This window comes from Notolepis coatsorum (assembly GCF_963971535.1).
Source record: "Notolepis coatsorum genome assembly, contig: SCAFFOLD_296, whole genome shotgun sequence".
Classification (NCBI taxonomy): domain Eukaryota; kingdom Metazoa; phylum Chordata; class Actinopteri; order Aulopiformes; family Paralepididae; genus Notolepis; species Notolepis coatsorum.
This window is the reverse complement of record NW_028170893.1, coordinates 141,329-166,575: the sequence shown is the minus strand read 5'-3', so window position 1 is coordinate 166,575 and position 25,247 is coordinate 141,329. Positions and strand designations below refer to the sequence as shown.

Here is a 25,247-nt window from a genome sequence, read left to right as displayed (position 1 = left end):
TACGTCACACCCCGCGCCTCTCCCTGCCGCCTGCAAGTGGCTAATCTTGAGTTTCCGACCCCCAGTAAGCTAACCACGGATAAATCCAAAAAAAGGAAAGTCTGAGAAAAATAAGAGGGTTTAATTCAGTGAGGACAGATTAATTTGCTTTCACGACTAACGATGCAGGCTTACCTGTATGCCTGATATGTGGTGCGAAATTTGCGAACAACGAAAAATTTACTTTTTATTTTATAGATTTTCCACAAATAAGGGAAGGACTCAAATAGAGCTGCATAGTTCAGGGTTTTATTTCAAAGCAGGTCTACAGATGCCAGTGTTTTTTTATCCTTTTCTGTGTTTTATTTCAAAGTAGGTCTACACATGGTAGTCTTTTTTCAAAGTGGACTACTTTTTATTTTATAAATGTTCCACAAATAAGGGAAGGACTCAAATAGGCCTATACCTGAATAGTTCAGGGTTTTATTTCAAAGTCGGTCTACAGACACCAGTGTTTTGTCTCCTCTTCTGTGTTATATTTAAAAATATGTCTACGTACACAGCCAGTATTCTTTCTCCCCTTCATAAGAGTTTGAGTTTTCCTTTGTTATAACGGGTAAAAACAGCAATAAAAAGTCAAACATTTTCTTTTTGTTGCTTTATAATTCCATTAATGCAACAAACTGTGTGCTATAAGTATAAAGTATAATAAATAGCTAATTACTTTGGGTATGCAATTGTCAGGCGTTTTATGCTAAATGTGGGGTATGCTTTGGGATATATAAAACGTTATACACTGTGTTATCTTCATTGTAAGGGTAAATAGGTTGTGCGGCTCGCTGAGCATTTTATTTTGTGGGAGGGGGGAAAAGTGGCTCTTTTGATAGTAAAGGTTGCTGGTTTAACCCATAGTACCGCTACTCGCCCCAGTCACTTCACAACATCTGAAGTCCATCATGACTGCGCTTCGCGGTACCATCCGTTTACATATGATGTAATGAAATATAAAAATTTAAAAGAATTTGATGACAAAATAAAAATAAAATGAAAAAGGTGTCACCACATTGAAATTGTGACAACTTACATCATCACACGTGAATGGAAGTCTCTGCTTTACAAAATACCAAATGTATGCGTCTCAAACTGTTAATTGACCAACGTTTGCAAAAATAAGCAAAAGCGGGCCTAGAAAAATGCAAAAACTGCAGTAACAATAAAACATGAATGTTCTACCATAGCGTACTATTGCTTTTAGATACAGACGGCCTCAAAAGAGCTTCATCTTCCCACTTTCACATGGTTTGATTTTCGTCACTGTCGACAAACCTCCGCTGGATCAGTCTGTGTGTCAAGAGCAAAGACGTTAAAGCTAATGGGGGCAGTTCCTACCTATACACAGCGCAACCAACGCTTTCCCATAGCTACCTATTAAGTAGTGTTTGGAACACTGAAATGTATGCATATGTAACGGTTGTCATATCGTCACCTTAAACTTCGATGCCCCGAGGGAGTTTCAAACCCGTGGTCTGCCACACCGCGGGCAACAGCACAGACCGCTATACCATGAAGTGAACTCGCTGCTTTGCAAACGTGTCTGTCTTTTAAGGGTGAGAGTGAGTTTAACCCATAGCACCGCTACTCGCCACAGTCACTTCACACCATCTGAAGTCCATCGTGACTGCGCCTCACGGTACCATCCGTTACACATATCTGCCACTTAGTGGAAAAAGTGATGTGTTTCAGTGACCTCATTATAGAATAAATAAGAGCCTCTAGGTGGCGGTATAAGCATGAGAACAGTCAATACAATGTTACCCTAGCCTAGAAGATTACTCTTGGCAGCACGACGTGAGCAACAGGATACTTCATAAGCGCACAAGAGTCCTTCTGCCGCTCCCATCTCACTCAAAATCTGAGTCGAGCCATCGATTCCTCTGGCGCTTCCTTTTTGGTCGACTATTGCATTCATTTCCTCCTTCCATCTCTTCCAACTGAGTCTGGAGAGTTAGTCCTCCCTGGTCTTCAAATACACTCTCCGCCACCCCTCCCTCCCACCTCTCTTGCACAGTCATACTGTGTACCTCTGGTTCTGTTGACCCCCTACTTGGCTGTGGTTCTTGGCAAGAATCCAGTGCCTCGTCAGAGTATGGGATGTGGGTGCTCTCACCCTGCTCTCTAGGGTCAGAGGATGGGCACCTGGGTGTTACTCGCTGCTGTTTAGAGTCGGGGTGCGACTGTGGGCCGACCGGGTAGCTCTCGTTCTGATGGTAGCGTCTGATGTGGGTCTTCAGGCTGACGTTGTGATTGAATCTCAGGGAACAGAGCTGGCATTTGTAGGGCCGCTCCCCAGTGTGGACACGCATATGGCTCTTCAGCTGACCGGCCTGAGCAAATGCGCGCTCACACACCTGCAAGATAGAGGACACAGAGGGCAGCAGATTGTAAGACTCAATTCCTTCGTCCAACACGGCAAAGTAAAATGGAAATATGCCTTTCAGAGAATATTTCACTGAATATACTGTAAGGAGGATGATGTATTTCAAGCAGCACCAATGGGATTAGAACGGGAAAGTTCCTTACTCCTAAATGGTGGGACTTCTACACAGGTGCTATTGTTAACATTGAGATCGCTGGACAAGTCTGAAAAAAGATACTTTGCACTGTATATAAAAGGTCAGAAAAGCAGAGGTTTGTATCAAAATGTGCGTAACACCTACAAGTTGTAAGGTCCGATATTTACCTCGATTTCTATGGTAAAGAAAGTAAATGGTCACATTCTGTCAAAATCTCTACATCTCATTGGGGTGAATGGAACCTATGCCCATTCGTCTCCTAGGTGGGGTTCCGTAAGCCTGCAGATGCCACACCTTGTGTAAGACACGCGAGACATTCCAGGAAGTGGCGACATGGTTAGTCTCCCTTTTTGAATGCCCTCCTTGAGTTCCCCTCAGCACTTGCAGCACAGAAGGGCAGGGTACGAGGGGACGGCAGGGGATTTAGATGAGACACACTTGCCCATATGCAGACAATGGGGAAAGGTTCTACGGAGGTACAGTGAAGTAATTACAGAGCAATGATCTTTCAAATTACAACTATCTTGACATTGGGTCTCATCCTAAATGTCTTATTTTTGCAGAAGTACTGAGAATTCAACACCAGATTCATAAAGTGTTCTTTCAAAGTGAACTGATGGAAATCTATTCTAAATTCAAGCACCCAATTGTATCCCAAGGGTAATGGACCTCTCACGTGTCAATCATTCTGTCCAGAGAAGGGAGGGCAGTTCCCTCGGCATGGGAAGATTAATGGCTAGCATTGTTTGTGGGTCATACATGCTCTTTACCTTGAATGGATATTTAGATTTCTTAAGCAGCAGGAAGGAAAACTCACACCCTGGTTTCCACCTGTTTGACCCGTTGCCATCCGAGAGGCGTTACGGGTGCATCAGAGCCAGAAGAAACCAACTTAACGACAGCCCCCCCCCCCCCCCCCAGAGCCATAACCACCCTGAACATACCATGCACTGATCCATATCACCCCCTTACTCTTCCTCCACTACTGTGCAAAAAGTACTTAAGTGCAATATATTTATATTCCTCTATTCACAAAGTGCATTAGATCCAACCTATACTAGAAACTTTCTTTTAGCTGCGTTACTGTGAACCTTTTGCTATTTGATAATTGTATAGTGTGATTTATTGTGTAGCTGTCTGTTTAATCTTGTACAAAGTATAAAGACTATATTCTGGGCGGCCGGGTAGCGCAGCGGACTAAGCGTCTGTCTACAACCGCAGAGACACTGGTATCAAATCCGGCTGTCAGTGGTGCCTCCGGCTTGGCCGGTCGTCATACTGACACAATTGGCACCGTCAGCGGGTGGGAAGCCGGTGGGTGGTATCCTGGTCGTTGTAAACAGCAACTCCTACAGGTCGGTCAGGGCGCCTACACAGCAAGGGAAGGAACTGGTGAAGGTAGTGTGATCCTCCTACACGTTACACTTCACCAATGAGAGTCCGCGCTGTCAGGTGAAAAGAGGCTGCTGGCTGTCTCCTATGTATCGGAGGAAGCATGTGATAGACTCCAGGGCTCCCTAGACCGGCAAGTAGGGGGTAAATGCGTGCAACAACCAGGAAGGATAGGGGGGAATTGGCATAACGACTAAATTGGGATGGGAGAAAAATTGAGAAAAATTGAGAAAAAGTGGATAAAAAAATACTCTAGATTCTATTCTAAACTGAAAGTAAACCTTTGACATGCAGATTTGAATGACTTGTAGAGAATACAGTAACGTTGGCGAAAATAAACGACTCAGTGGTTTTCACAAGGGGAAACTACCTATGCAACTACTAGCAATTTTAAAACGTTCATGTCTATAGTATTTTTTCAGCCCTTTACAAAATCAGTGGGAATGGTTAGTAAGTACAACACACACCATATACACAAAATGGACAATCAACAGTAATGGCAAGAAGTAGAAATTAGACCGGTATGGATTCAAAGGTTTATTCCACCCAAATGCTACTTTGTCCAAATACTTAGTGGATGTTTTTATTTATTATTATTTCTATTTTTAAATGTATATAATTGATTTATTTCCATGCAAAGGCATTTGGCAGACGCTGTTATCGAGAGACATACAATAAAATATATAATATAAAAATAAATTAAAATGAAAAAGAGACACAACAAAGTGTATAACAATATAACATGTTTATAACAATAGAACGATGTAAAAAAAAATTATTACACTTTTAGATAGATAGGCGGATCTATTTACAGGCACATTTTCTCTGTATCCAAGTGAGAGGTCGGTGTCAGCCGGTGCGGTCGACCAGGAAGGGTGGGTGCTGTTGGATTCTGTGGGGGGGGGTTGCGTGTTATACATTCAAATTACAAAGTACTTCTCTTCACATTAACCACTAATTAAATCAACAGGCAATAAAACCGTGTTAGAACAAAACAACTATGCACAACATCTTATAGACCATTTTGGTGTCACCTGGTGCTGTAAGTTGCTAAATTGGAGTGTTGCATGTTGCATGCATGGTTTAAGACATAGTTCAGCACTTTCAGGTGAGACACAGACAGACAGAGACAGAGGGAGATGCAAGAAAACCTAATATAGATAACATGTAATTGGCATTTGACTTTTCCTGACCCTTCAATATTCAAACCCCGGGTTGTGAAGTAGGTAACAGCACCACCTACCAATGGAATGGTCTTCCCTTCTCTCCTCAGTTGCTTGTCTGGATGGTGGGGCAGGCAGGGTGCTTCTTCTTACACAAAGACAGGTGTCTGAGGAAGTCCCGTTTACGCAGCTGCGTTGCCTTGCAGTGGATGCAGTGGTAATGCCATCGTGGTCGGCACCCTAAGCCACATCTGTGAATGCTATACCCTGAAACACAAGTACATAGAATTGTATTATTATTTATTATGATAATTTTATTTATAAAAGTGTAAATTAGGAATACCCAAAAGCTGAATCAATCTGGTCTTGAAAAAAATCAGAGAGGGACTTGTTTTCATGATTCATTGCTCAAATGGAACATTCACGCTGCTTTTACTGCATAGACACATCGTAACACCCATTTACATTTCCCAGAGATAATGGTCCTCATTCTCGAACGTGTTTGTAAGTGCCTTGGTAAATATCTTGGTCATAATTTCGTACCAACTGATTTACGGAAATCCTCCTCCGGATTCCTGAACGCGAGACGGTCGACGTAAGTGGGGGGGAAACGTTCGCAGTTGTGCACCGCTGAATGAAATAAGTCATTCATTCTTAAATTAATCGTTAATATCATTTGCATACAGACACGCCAGCTCCTTATAAGGCGAATGAGGCATGTGCAAAACAACATAGGTTTGGCATTGCCATCCACAAATGCTGATCCATTCTACAGGTAGCACGGAAGCGATTGCGACTGATCTCAAAATGAGATTAGATTCAAATGTATTATACAGCACAAGTACAATACACCATCCAACCAGAGTGGATAAATAAATGCTCCATTGTGTAGCATCCAGTGAGGCAGCCTCAGCGCATGAGCACACACACACACACACACTGTATACGCGCGAAATGAATTGCCCCAGCAAAGCAGGTCTCTACCACTCCAATGACCCGTTTCATTAGGTATTATAGCAGCAAGTCCCACCGCAGAACACACCATATGAGCATGATATCTCACTTAGTAATATCAATAATGAACCTTCCACTGCGCGATTGGCTCTTGACAAGCGTATGTACAGTATATTCACTAAGCCGCCTGCCTCACAGGTCTGCTGCATCTTAATAACCCAATCGCGCGATATACTGGAATAGACTAAGAATAGATTAACGAATTGCACATAAATCTATAGTTCATTAACGATGCAGCAGCCGATACTGTACACATGCTCATGATGACTCATTGAGTCAGGACTATAAATACAAAACGTAATTATTAAAATGGTACACATATTGTCTTATTAATTATCATTATAATTCTTTAATTCCACGGATGTCTGTAGTATCGGCAATCCCCAATGACTTGTCCCAGAGAAAGCTGTTGAAACCACGATTTACAACTGCCTTTTCGAGTACGTAAATCCTACAAAGAATTTACAATACGAAGCCGTTCGAGAATGCAGAATAAATACATAAATCGAGTTACGAAGGAAATCCTTGGTAAATTGTATGTCCGTTCGAGAATGAGGACCAATGTTTGCAAACTTTACCTTCATGGAGAACTGCACGTTGAAATGGCTCTCCAAATGGATTTTGACCTTGCTCAACTTTCTTGGGTGGAAGACGGCTGAGCGACAGAACGGGCAGTGAAAGTCCTTGCAGCATCCGGTGCATCTTATCAAGGCGGGCAAGGATCTCCCTTCTTGGATTGTTATATGCATCTTGAAAGAGAGAGACTAATTGGTCAAATTGAACATTTAGAAAAAATTTCACAAACATAAAATTAGGCTTAAGTCTAGTACTGGACCAAAAGACATTTTTAATCTTCTGTCCTAGATTGAGCTTAATCTGTGTCCATGAAATCACTTCATTTGAGTTAGATTCTAGAATCTGACGCGTGACGTAGGCCTGCAGAATAGGCCTACATAATAACTGACCAGTAGAAATGGCAAATGTGTCATTCAAAATTACAAAACAATCTCAAAATGAAGACACTGACTGATAACACGTATCGTGGGGTAAACGGTGCCTCCAAGACTATCATACTAGTTTAGCTAGTACATTTCCCTCAGTCCAGCCTCTCTTTTGTTCACCACAAACTACCTTTTCAGACTAGTCGCTTAGTTCGTTTGCGGCGAACACAGATGCTAACGGTTTGCCTCGTTTGCCGAATTTGGACGCACCTCAGAATTGCTTTTAACGTTAAACAAATAAAACTTGATTCACATTCAGTACTCACACGCTGATTGTTGTCCATGTTAATGCGGTCCTTGGTTTTCCCAATTCGGTAGGTGGCGCTGTCGCGAAAAACTAGGGTCCTAGAAATGTGCTGTCCCAGGACTGTGGTCCTGAAACTGCAGCCTCCGGTGCTGCAGAAACATGCTACTGGATTGAATGGGGGACTGTATTAAGTATGGCCCCAATCAAAATTGTCCATCAATGCCAAAATGCTAAACATCTGGCATCCACTTTAGCCGTTAGCAAGCATCAGCACTAACATTTACTACCAATCAGAGCTGCTAGTACCAAACATGAGCTGCTATGTAAGCTACCAAATCTTACAGCTTAATGCTAGTTAGTGCTATCTTTGATTAACTAGCTTTTATTAAGTAGCTAATGCAACATTTGGTAGCCGACATTAGCTTAGCTTTATTGAGCTTTGTATGAATGGATGTATGTACTATACAAAGCTCTATAACAAACCACAGCAGATTCTAAGGGTTAAATCAATAACTCGTCCCGACTAATTAATGCAAGTTCTCATTGTGTTTTCGAAGGGATCAGCAGAAAGCTAAAAGAGTCTCGACAAAGGCAGGTGGGGTGAAAACACAAGCCGCTGCTGAAATACAGTATAAAATGACCATTTTCACTCCAAATTCTCCTTTTAAATCATTCAGCCGAGCATTTCAAGCAATGGTGCCACCTTCTGTGGTTTTCTGGGAAAGTCATTAGGGCCAGTACAGAGACTCAGAAGGAGCTTCTATCCCCAGGCCATCAGTATGCTCAATGACAATGACACTATGTAACAACCCATTGCACACAACAACACACACTGCACACACATCCACATGTACACACTCATTTTAAACAAACACTCACCTTACCACTAACTTTATTCACTTTATATTTATCTATTATTAGAGATTTGCACAACATTCATACCTCATTTGCACCCTACCCCAAGTTTCGGCTAAAGAATTTACCTACTTTTTACTTCTTAATTTTTTTGTACTTACTTTCTTTTACTGTATGTAGCACTCTCAGGGGCTCATACAGAAACAAGCATTTCATTATAAATTATTCTGTATTTTGTTCTGACAAATAATAAACAAACTTGAACTTAGGGCTCCATTACCAGAGACTGAGTTTTCTCTTGATACCTTCAAAAACACAATGCGATCTTGCAATAATTAGTTAGATGAGTTTTGACTCAACCCTCAGAATCTGTGGTGGTTCATTATAGAGCTTTGTATATATATATATATATATATATATATATATATATACACACACATACATACATAGCTCAATAGAGCCAACATCAGCTCTAAATAATGTTTGGTAGCTAATGTTAGCATTAAAGCTAGCTAACGGCAAAAGAGGATTTGCATTGTCGGGTAGATTAGGAGAACTAGGTGACATCATTAATTGGGGCAGTCATACCAGAGACCTTTCAAAGGGAGTCCTTCTCACTTCCTATAATGTGTCACGTGAACTAAGTTTAGGAGACTAAAGCCAGTACAGGCTCCATTCACCCCAATCAAAGATGTAGAGGTTTTGGCCGTACGTGGCCATTTCTTTCTTTATCATTACCATAGAAATTATGGTAAATATTGGACCATATCTTACAAACCCAAGGTTTTGCAAGGTTCTGATACTAAATTTATGTTTTTTTCTTACCTGTAGAACCAGAGCAAAACATGTTGACATGTTGATTGACACTTAATTCAGCAATCTCACAGTGTTACTGATAACGCCTGTGTAAAGGTTTTGATTGATTGATTGAAAACTTTATTAACAGATTGCAGAATGGGTACAATACAGTACAGCTCAATACACACAATTGTTAAGGGGATGCAGACCAGAGAAAGACTTTCGTCTTGTTTACATCAGGGTCCCCCATTTTCAATTAATCAGGAGGCGCCCTCAGTGACTGAAGGAACAGTTCCATGTTCCCCTGCGGAAGTGACTATTGTTCCCCCAGTTGATGACTGGAAGGCAGCCACCATCTTCAAGGCAGCCAACTGCGGCTCCACCCCATTCTGTGATCAGCCAACCACGTGCAATGTTCTCCAGCCAATGATGGAGGCAACTAGCAGTCTGCTAGGCAGCAAAATTATGTCGAGACTTCCAGGCAGCAAAGTACAAGTAGATAACTTCCAGACAGCCAACATAATGCTGTGTAACATAGGGCTGGGCGATTAATAGATTTTATCGATAAATTCGAATGAATGATTTAAGGCGATTTTGAAAAATTCAAATAGATTAAAAAAAACTTTTATTTTACAAAAAGTTATGTTTGGTGAAAGTTAGATTTGCACTTTATTAATCCCAATAGGGAAATTCATTCTTGTTTGATGATCAAGAAGAGGCACCTTTTATTTGTTTTAAGTGAAGTTTGGTGAAAAAGCAAGTTATTGCACTATTAATCCCAATAGGGACATTCATCTTTGTTTGATCAAGCATAACCTTTTATATATATATGTATATATTATTATTATTATTATTATTATTATTATTATTATTATATTATTATTATTAAGTGAAGATTGGTGAAAGTTAGGTTTGCACTTCAATCCCAATAGGGAAATTCATCTTGGTTTGAGATTTTTTTTGTGTAAAAAAAATAAAAAAGGTTATTTGAATGATTTCCTTGGCGTTTCTAGTTTTCAAGAGAAAAAAAATCTATTAAAATCGTAAATCGGATTAAAAAAAAATCTGAGATTTTATTTTTAGGCCATATCGCCCAGCCAGTGTAATGGGTGCTAGATCCCAGGCAGTAAAGCACTACATAATCTGCTAGTCTGCTAGGCAGCAAAACAACACCCAGGCCTCCGAGGGAGACAACGTTATAGATACCTTTAAGGCAGCCTAAACAATAATAGATAATGCCATATGCCTGCGAGGCAAAAAAATGCAATACAAGAGTAGTCTGCCAGGCAGCCAAATGTCATGTTGAGCCTTTCACCCAGCCGCTTCTTAGTAGACAACTTCACAGCAGCCTGAGCAGTGATAGATCAGGTCCGATGCCTGCCAGGCAGCAAATACATTAAGGGTATTGAGCGGGTAGATCTAGGACGGCAAAATGTAATGTTACCGTTAAAAAGCTGTCTAGAAGATACCCACTAATACTTGGCTCCCTGGAAGGCCCAACATAATATCACTGCCCATTCATCTCCTCCCTGGCAGGCAGATATGACATTGTTTAAGCTGGCCGCCTCAAAGGTACTTGACTACCTACAAAGCTCAGTGTGCCATTTGGCTGCCTAGCAGAATACCATTGCATTGCATTTCCGACGGCAGGCATCTGGCATTCTCTATCATTTTTTGGCTGCCTTGAAGGTATTTGTTAGGCTTTTAAGCTATCTACTGATACTTGACTGCCTGGAAGACACAACATAATTGCATTGCCTAGCTGACGTCTCCTTTATTGCTTTGCTATATCCATTATTGTTTAGGCTGCCTTTAACACTTTCAGAGCCCTTGCTTAACCTTGATTTACCCGTTGAATGCCACCATCCACTTCAATGTTAGCGTTAAAAAAACGCCTAATCTATGTTTTAAATTATGGCTATGTGTCTAATCTGCCCGTCGCTTTATCAATGACTCGTTTGCAGTCAACATTGTCGAAGCGGATTGTTTTTTTATCGGGTCATTTTCGTTTTATAGCATTTTGAAAAGCCCTCGTTTTAAAGGAAAATATAAAGATTCCATGATAAAAGACATTTACTGGAATATTCTAGAATACACAAAAACGTTGTAATTTTTCGGCCTATTTATGAATAGTTTTCAAATAAACGCTAGATTATCGATAGTATGTGTACGTATGCACGCTAGAAACGCGAGCTGAAAAATCGATTCTCTTATTTCCTCATCAGCGATCGCGCACACACAGACACATCACACATAGGGCAAACGCTGAGATCTCAGCGAATACAACTCTGATTATCCCAAGACTGGTAAAATAGATTCCTTACCTAGGATCAGATGTTCTCCAAAAAGATTATTCCAATTCCTGATCGCCATTCCAAATATCAATCACGCTTATTGATTGATTATTGGCTGCTGTGAATATATATTCCAGGCTGATTCCCGTCCCGCGATGACTTCCATGTTGATCAGACTTCTTGCCAGCACAAGGAGCCAGCTGGCTCCGCCTCTACATATCTACAGATCCCAGGTCAGTCTAAGCGACTGACCTGCAGTTACACAGGGATAGACAATAGGGGGCGCTTTTTTTCCATTCAGAGCTCCTGTAAGGGTTGGTGTACCAACGGGAGACTCGGTTGATGAAATATGATTTCAGATCGCTAATAAAACAATAAAACGATATTTGTCGTCATGAGCACTCAGTGGGGGGGCTAATAAAACGAGATATGTCGTCCGTGGCACTGAAAGGGTTAAGCAGTCTCCTAAGACTTCCTGAAAGGCTCACTGTGCCATTTGGCTGCCTGACATAATTCTTTAGACTGGCTAGAAGCAGTCTGCATTATGTGGCTGTCTAGGTTGCTTACGGCATCATTTTGCCGACGAGCAGACTGCTCTGTACGGGTTTTCCTGGAAGGAAGCATTATATCTACTCATACTTAGTTGCCTGGGCCTAACAAAATTAATAGTTGGTTTCCGGTTGCCGACCGACCCTGCCGATTTAGGTGCGACCCAATATATTTTATGAGTTTAATAAAAAAAAAAAAAAAAAATTATAGAATAAAGTTTCATAGAAATCTTAGTCAAACATTTAGTATTATGGATATTAAACATGCTGGCAGAGTACATGCATCCATGTTGTTGTGAACATTTTAATTAAATAAAGAAATTCCCTATCCATAGTCGCCGTGGGAAAGAATAAAATAAAAAAATTAAATAAAATAAATTCCCTACCTACCCATGGCCAAACTGACAACCAACAGGAAACCAACAATATATTTTACTTTGCCCTGGGAGGTTCAATACGACACTGGCTGGAGAACAGAGGAGCCGCTCTTGGCTGCCTAGAAGACAACGGCTACCTGCCAGTCATCAGTTGGGCGACAAAAGTCCCTGTATGCATTCCATTGGCTCAGCTTTTAATGAGTCATCTTCCTTAATATCTTTGACCATACTTAATACAGCCAGTTTTAGGACCAATCTGCCTTTCGCCAGCCGCACACTGGCTCTCTCGCTTCAGCCAGAGCTCCGAGTACAGAAGTACTGCCATCTGGGGAACGCATAGGGCAACTCGAGGCATATTACTGCATGATGACGTTAATCTGGGGTACCAGACACCGGGCTGCTTAATGGTTAATAGGCCTAACTGCATTAACATGAATTTCATCACGGCATTACAGTTCAAAGATTTCGCCAGGTTCGAAAAGGACAAAAGCTTACAGCCCTAACGTACAGAAACAGTAAGGACTAAGGATTACTGTATTTGGAAAAGCTACATTTAAAAGGGTGCTTTACGTGGTATTTTTTGTTCAAATATGTTTTAAATAGCTCTACATTCCATCAGCCATCACTGATTTATAGTGTTTGATCAGTAACATGGGTCTCCCAGTGCCTCAGTTTTGCAGTAAACAGAAAATAAATGTGTGGTATTCCGTTCCCACTTCATCCAATCAGGAGAGAACCCTAGATATTTTTTACATTTACATTACATTACTTATTTCAAGAAATCTTCCCAAACCACATTCGTTTACTGCACTGGCAGATTATTTTACTTGTTTCAAGGACATTGCTTAAAAACTAGTTATTTTATTTCTTATTTTAGTCAGATAATTTTTGCAGTGTGGAGGTCCCTCTCCTCATTGGATGAAGTTGGAATGGAATACCACAAATGTATGGTGTTTACTGCAGAACGGAGGGACTGGGAGACCCATGTTACTGACCAAACACTATCAGTGATAGCTGTCAGCATGTAGAGCTATTATTTTAACATGTAGACCAGGGATGGGCAACCCGTGGCTCGCAAGCCGCATGTGGCTCTTTGCCCGTCAATGTGTGGCTCTTCCATCCATAAAAGAAATTATAAAAAAAAAATTATGTCACTCATTCCATAAGGACGTACACATTTACAGATTTTTTTTTTTACTGGTCCATTTACATGTTCTTGGTATCTGAATCTAGGGATCTCATGGAATGTATTCCCAGTGTCAGAAATATTGTGTCTGTTACTAGGCTTGAGTAAATTGTAATGAACCAAAGGAGAATATCAATTCTATTTACTGTGAATAACACCATGCTAACACCATGCTAAAATTGACCAGACCTGAAAAATCTAAGCAAATGAATAAAGGGAAGATGATTAAACAGAAGGTTTTGTAGATACAGTACTGAATTCTGCCATCTTTTTTATAATGTAAATTTCTCAGACTTTTTTTCTTTTTTTTTTAATGGCTAAAAGTGATTTTGTAATTTTGCAACGGTGGGTCTCACAGGGTACTTTTAACCCTGTGAGGCCCAAATAAAAAAGACATTAGCAACTTCAGAGGCCAGAGGGTGAGACCTATAAACACAGGAAGGGTGCCGTGACTGAAAAAAAGGTTGAGAAACACTGGATATGGTGTGGCTCTTTGTGGTACCACAGTAATTTTTGTGGCTCATCTAGTCTCTGACTGGTTGGCCACCCCAGATGTAGACCATGTTAACAAAGAAAATACCACTTACAGCTCCTTTAATATGCCCTCTTCTCCCCCATAATCTTTCAACTCAAAACATTTGACAAAGAACCCTTGCCTTATGCGCTTCAGTTTAAAGTATTACATTATTTTCCCATTAAAATCAAAACCTTTTCCATAAATTCATAAAGAAAATGTCACGACTGTATTCTGCAATGTAACGGTTGAACCTTTACTTTAAGTGCTATGATACTGTAACCTGTTAAGAGATTGTGGAGAAAATAGCAACAGCCACTGACCTATTATCGCTTTACAAAAGTTGATAAATGGTAAACTTATCATTCCAATAAAAAAAATTCCAATGACCTTTCCAAAACCCTTGTTTGTACCAAAATTACTCACTTGGCACTTGAAGGGCTTGTCATCCAGGTGGGACAGCTCGTGCCGTCGCAGTTCATGAACCACAGAGAACGACTTTTGACACGTTTGACAGGTCAACAGCCGGTGCTCCTTGACGTGGCGATTCCGTGTGAAAAAGTCAGCGAATGTCTCTGGGCATTTTGAGCAGGAAAATGGCTTGTCCGATGCTTTATGGCTCCGCTCGTGGTTTACCTTCTCTACCTGCGTTACGAAAGGCGTGAGGCAAAATCTGCATAGAAACGACGACCCCTTGCAATGTATGATGTGCGCATTGACGTTCAGTTCAGACACCCACAGTTTACCACATTTGGGACACGGGAATTTCTTCTTATCGTTGCACACGTGCGTTTGGCTGGCGTACATGACGCCACAATTGGCACAAAGCCTCTGGGGATATCTTCTGAGAAAGACCTGTCTCATTCTATGTTTATTTTGTATTAGCTTAATTTTCTTAAAATTAGGGTCCCACGAATGCTCCATTTCATCGTCCTCCTCGTCGTCGTCGTCATCTTCGTCATCGTCCTCGTCCTCTTCTTCCTCCCCATCATCATCCATTTGCCACCGCTCATCCTCAGTCACCTTGTTTACCTCGTCCTCAGTTTGAAATATGTTCCTCGTTGTAGGTTCTATTTTTATGGGCTTACTCATCTCAAAATCAGAGTCACACGTCTGTGACTCCCCCTCCTCCTGCTCGCCTTTCTCCTCCTCCTCGGACCAATCGTCCTCATCATCATCATCATCATCCTCCTCCTCCTCAGTCACTTCATCCATACCTTCCTTGTAATTTTCTCTATTCACTTCCACAGTTCTCCCCACACTCTCGGCTATTTGCTTCTCTTCCTTAACATCCGTATGGTGTTTCTCAGTTTGGCTGACGTTATCCTCGCGCATCTCATCCGACTGTTGTCCGACGAGCTCCTCTTCCTCTCCCTTCACCTCCTCTCCCTTCTCCTCCAATCTGCACAACGGAAGCTCGTCGGAGACGTCCGACTCTATGTTCACTTCCAGTTCCACGATATGCTCCTCGTTCCACGCCTCCGACTCGGAGTCCGTCGCCGCCTTCTGTCTCCCGCATCCGTCGTCGCTCACCGGCACCTCAAGCAAAAGACAAGGACTTCATCTTAGTGATTAATTCATTTGTCTCATCGAGCTAAAGCATATCAGGTCAAATCAACATATCGGGGAGGGCAAATGAAAAAAGAGCCATGGCTCCATTTCAGATTCCATGAACAGCATGCAAAACATTTAAAGTCCAACTTGCAGGTCAACAGCTACTCTTTATAAATATTTGGTCAATTGTGTTGGCATTTCATCATTTCATAAACGCTCACAAGTCCATTTAGGCTTCAAAAATTCAGGGCACACATAGAATACATAATTAAGCCTATAAGTGAACAGCACTCCTCAGAAACAGTGGAGTGTAGTAGAGGCTAAATGATGAATCCATTGAACTGGACAACGAAATGATCCAACTTGCACAACAACTGTGTCCGTGGCCTGTGCCTATATGCTCCATTCGGGTGCATTTTGGGCTGGATCAGAAAGGCTAGCCTACTGGTCAAGTTAGGCTACGTAGAATTCCAGTGCTTGTGTGCCTTGCTTAGCTCCCAATTTTCATTTGTAAAAAAAAATTAAATACATTTTGATGTGCAAATATAGTAACCGGATATATCTAGCGCCTGTTGCCTACAAATGGCAGCAATGAATTTAACTACCGGTAGTTAGCCATTTCATTGTCACCTAAATAACGTGAGGATTTCCCCGGACAAACATATCTAACCGCACCGTCTGTCCGCTGTAGTCGCAAGCAGCATCATTGCAAGCTGGGAAGATGATGTGACTGTGTGCTGTCCTTGGTAGGCTAGACTAGCAAAGGCTGCTGCTGTCATTCACTCGTTAGTACAGACTCATAGGTGGTCAGCTGGAGAGGCGTAAATCTGTCCAAACTGAGGCCACTGTCTTTTTCTTTGCATTGTGACCAACATCACTGCCTTTCAGACGTCCTAGCAGCCTCAACTAGAACAAAGATAGAGGTCTTTGAACTCGTAGGTACCAGCAGTTCTATGCTAGCTAATGGGCAAAAGGATGAAATTGGCGCAATTTAATGGCGGCGTGTACCCTGGACCCTCTTTTACTATGGTGAAGTTACTTTGATGTTGGATTCTTACGCATAGCCCCTTTACTGTGTAATTATCTATACACTAACTTCACATGGAGTACCTGGGCATCTTCTTTTTTCTCCGCATCTTCCGTCAATGTGCTTTTTAGCGGTTGGCTGTTCCATATGACCCAGTGATTGCAGGCCTTGCAGTATTGGACAACAGAGAAGTGGCTTGTGTCCTCTTGTGTATTGACCGCACATACAGCCCTGCACCTGCCGCACTCCTGGAACAACGGTAGCAAGCAGCTCAGGTTGACCCACACGTCATCATTAAGAAGGGCAGGAGTTCTCTCCTCACTTTGTGGACGGACAGATGATGACCCTTTCCATTTGCGAGTAGCGGCGCAGGTACACTCTTTGTCCACGCTGCCATCGGTCTGGTGGGATGTGGAAAACCTGGGGGGGGGGGGGGGGGGGGGACAAAGTAATATTCTGGGTCAAAACCATGAGTGTGGGAAGGTCCCCGTCAAAATTCAGGGGGCTTTTGTACCTACTGACACAGCAACCTAGATGACCTTGACATGACATGTGGGCCAATAACTAGGCAAGTTTATGGAGGTTGACTGCTCCGTCAGTCTCATTAGTAAACCAAAGGTCTGAAATACAGGGAGAAGGTGTGTGGATACTTGCTCCATGTGCACAATCGGGGGGGGGAACGGTGTCCTGACTTAATGGCAGAAGAAGCGAGCTCGTTACTGGATGGCTGCCGGTTTTTGAAATTGATTGAAAAGTTTATTAACAGATTGCAGAATGGGTACAGTACAGTACAGCGCAATACATACAATTGTTAAGGGGATGCAGACCAGAGAAAGACTTTCGTTTTGTTTATATCAGGGTCCCCGATTTTCAATTCATCATAACATATATGACATACATGACATACAGATAGACAGTACTGCTACATCTATACATTTATGACATATCAGATTTGCAAATACAGTACTGTTTGTGATACAAAAGTGTCCAGAAAAAGAGTGTATATACATTTGACGTAGAAACTGTACATTGGAGGAGGTTGGGTGGGTGGGGTGGGGTTGGGTGGGTGGGTGGGGGCTGTACATTGGAGGTGGGGGGGGGGGGGGGGGTTGGGTTCCCCATTAGTTAATCAACTTCTGGAGTGGGTACAAAGCAAATTGAGACCACCAGCGCTTCAACACGGCACTCGCCTTCACTGCTCTAGTTCAAATGGTTTGGTGAGACACACTCCATCAGCTAAAAATATCTGCGATGTGAGCTCCCCTGCATACAGGACATTTATAATAGCAAGGCCTGGAAGATCATTAAAGACCCCAGCCATCCCAACAACAGCCTGTTCCTACTGTTGCCTTCCGGGAGGCATTACTGCAGCCTCAGAGCCATGTCCAGCAGGCTCAAGGACTCATACTATCATCAAGCCATCAGACTAATGAACACTATTTAGTCATTCTGATTGGATTGTGTGTATTTATATGTATTCAATATTTTACATTGATTTTATTCTACCATTATTCCACTTTTTATATCAACCACACTCAGCAATGTCACTTTCTCATACATCACTATTATGCTAGTTTTTATTGTGTATCGTATTGTTCTAGTGTGCATTTTATTGCCATGCTGTAGGTCGAGGGGGCAAGACCCAATAATATTGCTTTTTTGTATGTGAAATACGACAAAGATGCAACAATAAAGCTGAATATATTTATGTATTGTATCAACCCAGCAGATGCCAGAACCACACATTGTTGCTTTAAGTCAGGGGTTTTCTCAAACTTTTTCATACCGTGACCCCATTTTATTCAGGATTTTTTTTTGGGGACCCCACACTTAATATTGTGGAATTTCAACGTGGAATTAAGGAATATCAAAATAAAAGCAAACGTTGTTGAACTTGATCATGCATATTTATTAGAAAATGTAATTACAGAACTATGTTATCAATACACATTTATAAAACGAGGCATATTTAGCCTAAATATGTTGCCAGAACATAACTCCAATGCACTGTCAGTCACCTACCGGCGACCCCAATTTGGGTCGCGACACGTAGTTTGAGAACCACTGCTTTAAGTCATCAAAACATCAACAATTCTTTTATCAAGTAATCTGTGCATCTAAACGATTCATTTACATTTAAAAAAGACAATTGAAAATGTTTGTTTACTCAGTTTTATTTCCCCCATGAATGCACACCGACAGAGCTAAAGCATGCACTTTATCAGAACCTTTTTAGAGCATTTCTGAACAGTATTGCTGCTTCTGAATTAAATTAGTCTTTGGAAGCTTTGGTATTATTTCCTTGCCACCAATGAAATGCTTCAAATGATTGATGATTTTTTTTATCCACTTTTTCTCCTTGTTTTTCTATTTTTCTCCCATCCCAATTTCGTATTGCCAATTCTCCCCTCCCCCGTCTTGAACGTTGCTAGACTATGCCCCCCACTGGTCGGTTGTAGTGAGGATAGAAGCCTTGCATCACGTGTCCCCTCCGGTACACGAGGAGGCAGCCTGTCGCATATTTTCACCAGACAGTGCGGACTCTCAATGGCGAGGTGTAACGCGTGGGAGGCTCATGCTGCCCCCGCTACTTCCTGTCTCTGCTGTGCAGGCGTCACCCAACCGACCTGTAGGAGTCGCTGTCCACAACGTCCAATCCCCACCCATCGACTTCCACCCGCTGACTCTGCCAATTGTGTTAGTATGACGGCCGGCCAAGCCGGTAGCAACGCCAAGAGCGGGGCCCGATACCAGCATATCCTGCGTTAGTGGCGAGCGCTTGCCCACTGCGCCACTCAGCCGCCCATATATATACACACACACTGCATCTTGTGTATACAGTTTACTTTCTACTTTTAGTATATATATATATATATATTCAGATTCAAATTATTTATTGCTTATATTTATTATGACATATTTTAAATAAATTATAATACATTTATATAAATATTATATTTATATAAAAAATAAACGGTGTGTGGTGCAGTTGAGGGTCTCTAGATTATATATTATAGAGACCCTCATCTGCACCTTTGTTTAGACCATTTTTCTCATATTTCTATATTCAAAGTTAATTATATTGTTTACACCGTTTTTCTTCAGATCTAAATTGTATTGCCTATATGTATGTCTTTCTACCATTAGTACCTGCCCATACCTGTACCTCCGCTCCCCCATGCTGCTATGACATCCACATTTACCCAAAGGGGACCGTCACAGAAACTACATGGGTGCTAAATGTTTTTTGATTAGTTCAATAAAAACACCACTGTGAAAATATTATTCTATTCTATTAAATGCACTCAAAATGACATAATTAATTACCAGCCAAAACACAGCCATTCAGCATAGCCGTTGTTTATTACAAGTGATTTAGTACACTGAAAATCATGTTTTTCAATCTCATTGCATTCTTTTACACAAAGTGTGTTGATGTGCTTCACAGCAAATAGCATAAAATGAACATAGGCATACAATTAGTATACAGTTGACAGAATAAAAGCAATACATAAAGTGCAGACATAAGAATAGGTATAAAAGACGATACAAGTAGTGCAATGTAGAAAGTGCAGACATAAGATTAGGCATAAAATAAGTACAATAAGTCCAGTGTTGCTCGAAAGCATGTGAAGTGTGACCCCCCCCCCCGGAACAGCCAGTCGCCCAAACATCAATCCCCACCACATCCCCATCCAAGACACACCCCCTGATAAAACACGTCATGACCGAAGAAAAACGAAAACAGCCCGCACGACATGCACTGGCCACCACGAGGAAACCAGCGAACTCCACACTCCCACTCCCAAACTCCACGGAGGAATGACACGTGACGTCCCGCACCGCAGGACCTGCAGCCATGCCATAGGAGCCATGCAGCAAGGCAACGACTCCAAACACTCAAGCAGACAGACACAACAGTGGTCAAATGAGAAGACATGCAGCAGCATCACGGACGGTCCGAGATGACAGCGGGACCCCCAGAAACACTGCAGAAACCATAGCGAGACCCCGACGCAAGGAATCCCCAAAACGCCAGTGAACAGAGGGAGCCCAACTATTAAAACTAACCAAAATCCATCAAAGCACACACACAAGAGACCAGCGCCCCCCCCCCCCCCCCCCCCCCCCCAATTGGGCGCACATGTCACATGACCAGAAACGTCAGTGGCCAATCAGATCGCACCAGAAACGTCAGTGGCCAATCAGATGGCAGAACGCGGAATTGGAAATCCGTTGGTAAAAGAATAGACGCGTCCCAGTGCCAGACCACCCACAATGACACACGCCCCCCCATCCAACCACCACCACCACTAACTATGTCCATCCACCCGAACATCCAGAATCACCGTCATCGTCGCCCCCCCTCCCGGCACGGCCACAGGCCATGGAGCACACGACCCGCCACCCCTCTGCAGAATCCGAAAGCAAAAACATAGAACTCACTGGTGATCCCCCCCCCCCCCCCCCCGCAATGGCAAGGCCACCAGGACCAGAGGCAACAAAGCAGAAACGACACCCCCACCACTACGCACAATGACAGGCACAGTGCCACAATGGTTCAATCACCATACCCAGCAAACTACCCACGTCCCCCCTCAACCACCACACGTATAGCAGATGTATTTAAAATCTGCTAGCACAGGTTAGCCATGTGAATCACAAGCGATTGCACTGGCCCCATGCATCCGTTTACATTTGAAGAAAGATTCATGTATAATGATAGTAACTTGACATAATCTGAACAGAGGTGTGACATAAGATACTAGCATGCATAATACATTAAAATTCAAGTTAACATTACCCCACACATTGATCTTCCGAGTCCTCCTCCATTACGTCCTCTAATGGTACATCCCTACAAGAAAATAAAAACAGGTATTTGGCAAACCCTCATACTAGTAAATGCACATGATTTATTATTAGCCAGGCATGAGACCAAGCACGTTATACGTGAATATGGACTATAGCAATTCTGAAAAAAAAGCAAAGGGGTGAGGAGTATCCTTACCTGTCTGACTCCAGTTTAATCGAGGGCAGTATAGGTGAAGGCAGATCGGTTTTTCGCACCTTTGCTGATGTTGAATCGGGAGGATATTTCCCCAATACACTGGTGGAATAAAGTCAAATTATGAGAGCATAATATTACGACCAACACACAGCACGTGTGGCTATTATTTGGACTGTGGGGCGTCAATGAATGAATGAAAACTTTATTTAACAGATTGCAGAATTGGTACAATACAGTACGGCTCAATACACACAATTGTTAAGGGGATGCAGACCAGAGAAAGACTTGTCTTGTTTACATCAGGGTCCCACATTTTCAATTCATATTGAAAAATGTAATTGAAAAAAAAATTACCAGGGCAACCTTACTTGTTCAGCAAAAAATGCGCCATGTCCTGGTCGGTCATGATTTTTTGCCACTTCTTTACCTTCCCCCACAAAGTAAATGCAGCCCCTATTACTACCCTTGTTTTGCTGCGACATTTATCGCTTTCTTTTTTTGCTTTCATACTTTCGTCACTGCGATTTCTTGGTTTATTGATGCTCGATGTGGCTCCATGTTTGCTTTCCATTGTTGCAGGAAATACGCCCTTCTTCTTCTCCTCCTTTCTTAATGGCAACTTGCATCCATGTGGAGCATTATCGCCACCTGCAGTTCTATTTTATTTCACAGGGAATGTATGATCTAAAAAATATCTAACTACACAACAAACTACATAACGACCACCGTAACACTTCCGGGATTCTGAAATCAGGGAGGAGATTGCGGGGGGGTCAAATGAATGAATGTGGACGAGAGCCGTGATGTAAGTGGTTGCCGATACGGCTGTGGGGGTGCTGGAGACTTGTGCTGTGTTTTTATGTCTTCCATCGAGGACCACCTTGGAAATAAGTGTTAATGCTTGTTAATGAATGCTTTTAGGTGATATCCTCAGGAATACAAATTGGTCAAGATCATTTGTTTTTATGATGTGTTTTTAATTTCCAAATAAATCTAATCAAATAAAAAAGCAGTTTTTGCAGTTGAGCTACTGGTGTTGTATATTATACAGCCTTTTCATGCATCTTTATCAAGGGAACCCTTATCCTAATGTACAAATTGTTTGTTTGTACAGAGTCTCCCCCCCCCCCTCAATGTACAGTTTTGCTTGTTTATACAGTGTGCCCCCCCCCCCCCCACCTCCAATGTAAATTACCCAGTATGGTTGTCAATATCCCAGTGTACCCAACCCCCCCCACCCAACCTCCTCCAATGTACAGTTTCTACGTCAAATGTATATACTCCCTTTTCTTGACTCCTTCTGTATCACAAACAGTACTGTATTTGCAAATCTGGTATGTCATAAATGTATAGATGTAGCAGTACTGACTATCTGTATGTCATGTATGTCATATATGTCCTGATGAATTGAAAATGGGGGACCCTGATGTAAACAAGACGAAAGTCTTTCTCTGGTCTGCATCCCCTTAACAATTGTGTGTATTGAGCTGTACTGTATTGTACCCATTCTGCAATCTGTTAATAAAGTTTTCAATCAATCAATCAATCAATCGAATAGACGTTTATGCGCCTCGCTCTCCTGAACGCCTATTGCTTAATGACAGCCCTACAGTGCTGCTTTTGCTTCCGCGTTTTCCCTGATTGGCTGCGCCATGCCCCGCGGCAGGCGCGGCAACCGCAGAGCGGAGCGGCAGAGCGAGCGGAGCGGCAGAGCGCGAGCGGAATTATGCAACCGCCCTAGTAATCCGCCATGATTTTCATTCGGCGCTTCAGCTCACCTGGCAGAGCAGCGGTCCTGCGGTCCTGCGGTCCGTTGTTGACGAGTTCGAATCCCATCAAAATTTTTTTTTTAACGTGATTTTTTTTTTAACGTGTATTCTTTCGCCGGTTAAGGTTAGGCATGGTTAAGGTTAAGGTTAAGGTTAGGCATTGTTTCGGAGTTGGTTAAGGTTAGAACGGTTAAGTTTAGGCGCTGTTAAGGAGCTGGTTAAGGTTAGAGTTTGTCTTAGAGAATGGCAATATTCTTTCTATGGTTAAGGTTAGGCATGGTTAAGGTTAAGGTTAAGGTTAGGCATTGTTTCGGAGTTGGTTAAGGTTAGAACGGTTAAGTTTAGGCGCTGTTAAGGAGCTGGTTAAGGTTAGAGTTTGTCTTAGAGACAGCCTATTTCCGCGTTGCCGCGGTCACATGGTCAAATTGTCACATTCTTGCACTGTAGGGCTGTCATTAAGCAACACGCCTCCTGAACACGGCGTGACCCATAACTAATCGATCAGAACTAAATCGGCAGAGAAAAAGCCCATTTTAAAGCACCTATTCCGCATGGACATGCGCAGAGTGCCCATGGAGTCTGGACGACGCGAGATGACGCTCGAATGAATGTGGACTGTTCCATCAGAGGGGGGAGCTTCGATGGTCATGTAAGTGGCTACAGACCGCTGCACTTAAATATAAACATTAGTCTACCTGTAGACTCAATGAGGTAATTGTAGATGTCGCCATAAGACGCGTCTGGCCATTTAGTGGGATCATTTTTTCATTATCCTGTTCGGCTGGCCACCGAAGCTCCCCCCTCTGATAGAACAGTCCACATTCATTCGAGCGTCATCTCGCGTCGTCCAGACTCCATGGGCACTCTGCGCATGTCCATGTTCATAATGCCCTTATTAGTAACATGTGTCACTTCCTGTGCGCCAAGAAACTACAAGGTCTCGTTCCTCTGGTATCGCGAGAAGCTGACAAAGCCGTGACCTATAAAACCCGATCCCAACAGACCTTTGAGGCGACTGGCGAGGCTTTGCCAGCGGATGCAAGAGGACAGTGGAATCGCTAGCTAGTGGTCTCAATTTGTTTTATGCTCCAGAACTTGATTAACTACTTGAAAATATAGCACACTGTCGCTTTAAACGATCTGGTTCCAGACTCTGGCTAATCTATTTGGATGTAGTTAATAATGTCAAGTTACCTGTCCATTAGGAGCGTTGCCATCTCAGGATCTGTCCTGATGCCCAGCCGCAGTTTTAGATTTTGCCATTTGGTAAAAGCGGCAGCAACGTTTATCCTGGTTTTATTACGTCTTTTGTCGCTCTCCTTCTTTGCCATTTGGCCTTCCAAAGACCGGACCCGTTTCTTCAGCAAATATTGGCTGTGTTCGGTCATATCTGCCACGAAGCTGACGCTATTTTTAGCGACGCTAACCACACCAACGTTCGTACCCCTCTTGCCAAAAAAAAGCTACGGCTACAGGCGGAACTCGCGGTTATCGCTTGTTGGCCAAGACGCAAAGTAAAACATAGTAATTACGTCAGTGTGATTGACGTAAGTTAGGTTAATAAATTACAATTTTACTTTTTTGACAACTAGGCTACACGCCTGGACCAGTGTTCCGCCTGTTGGCCAGTGGGGCTTCCGGTAGGAGTTTTCCAAAATAAAAGCAAGGTTCTGCACAAGTCTACACCCCACCCAGAAGTTGTTATTAAGACATTATTTTGCACCAAATGTGGTTCCAATAGCACAAAGCGCTCAGGTGATATGCCATTTAAGCCCTGCCTGTAACATTTTAGCAAAACGTGAGTGCTAGTTATAGTAACGCTCTGTACCAGCCACACCTCACTTCACCCCTGCCCATTTTGACAACCTAGGATGATTGATTGGTTGAAAACTTTATTAACAGATTGCAGAATGGTACAGACAGTACAGTACAGCTCAATACATAC

The 25,247-nt window shown here is 42.4% G+C and overlaps 1 protein-coding gene across 1 annotated transcript; it reads right to left on the bottom strand.

Moving 5' to 3' along the window:
• Positions 1–1,290: 1,290 nt before the first annotated feature.
• LOC311248399 (uncharacterized protein) lies at positions 1,291–24,733 on the bottom strand (the record flags this gene model as incomplete). Its single annotated transcript, XM_084339283.1, has 7 exons — positions 24,497–24,733; positions 21,534–21,632; positions 21,327–21,380; positions 16,606–16,942; positions 14,368–15,480; positions 2,061–2,387; positions 1,291–1,320 (listed from the first exon to the last, which is right to left on the bottom strand). The coding sequence occupies exons 1-7, from the start codon at positions 24,688–24,690 to the stop codon at positions 1,291–1,293; spliced, it is 2,154 nt and encodes a 717-aa protein (XP_084195409.1). The 5' UTR covers positions 24,691–24,733.
• Positions 24,734–25,247: the final 514 nt, after the last annotated feature.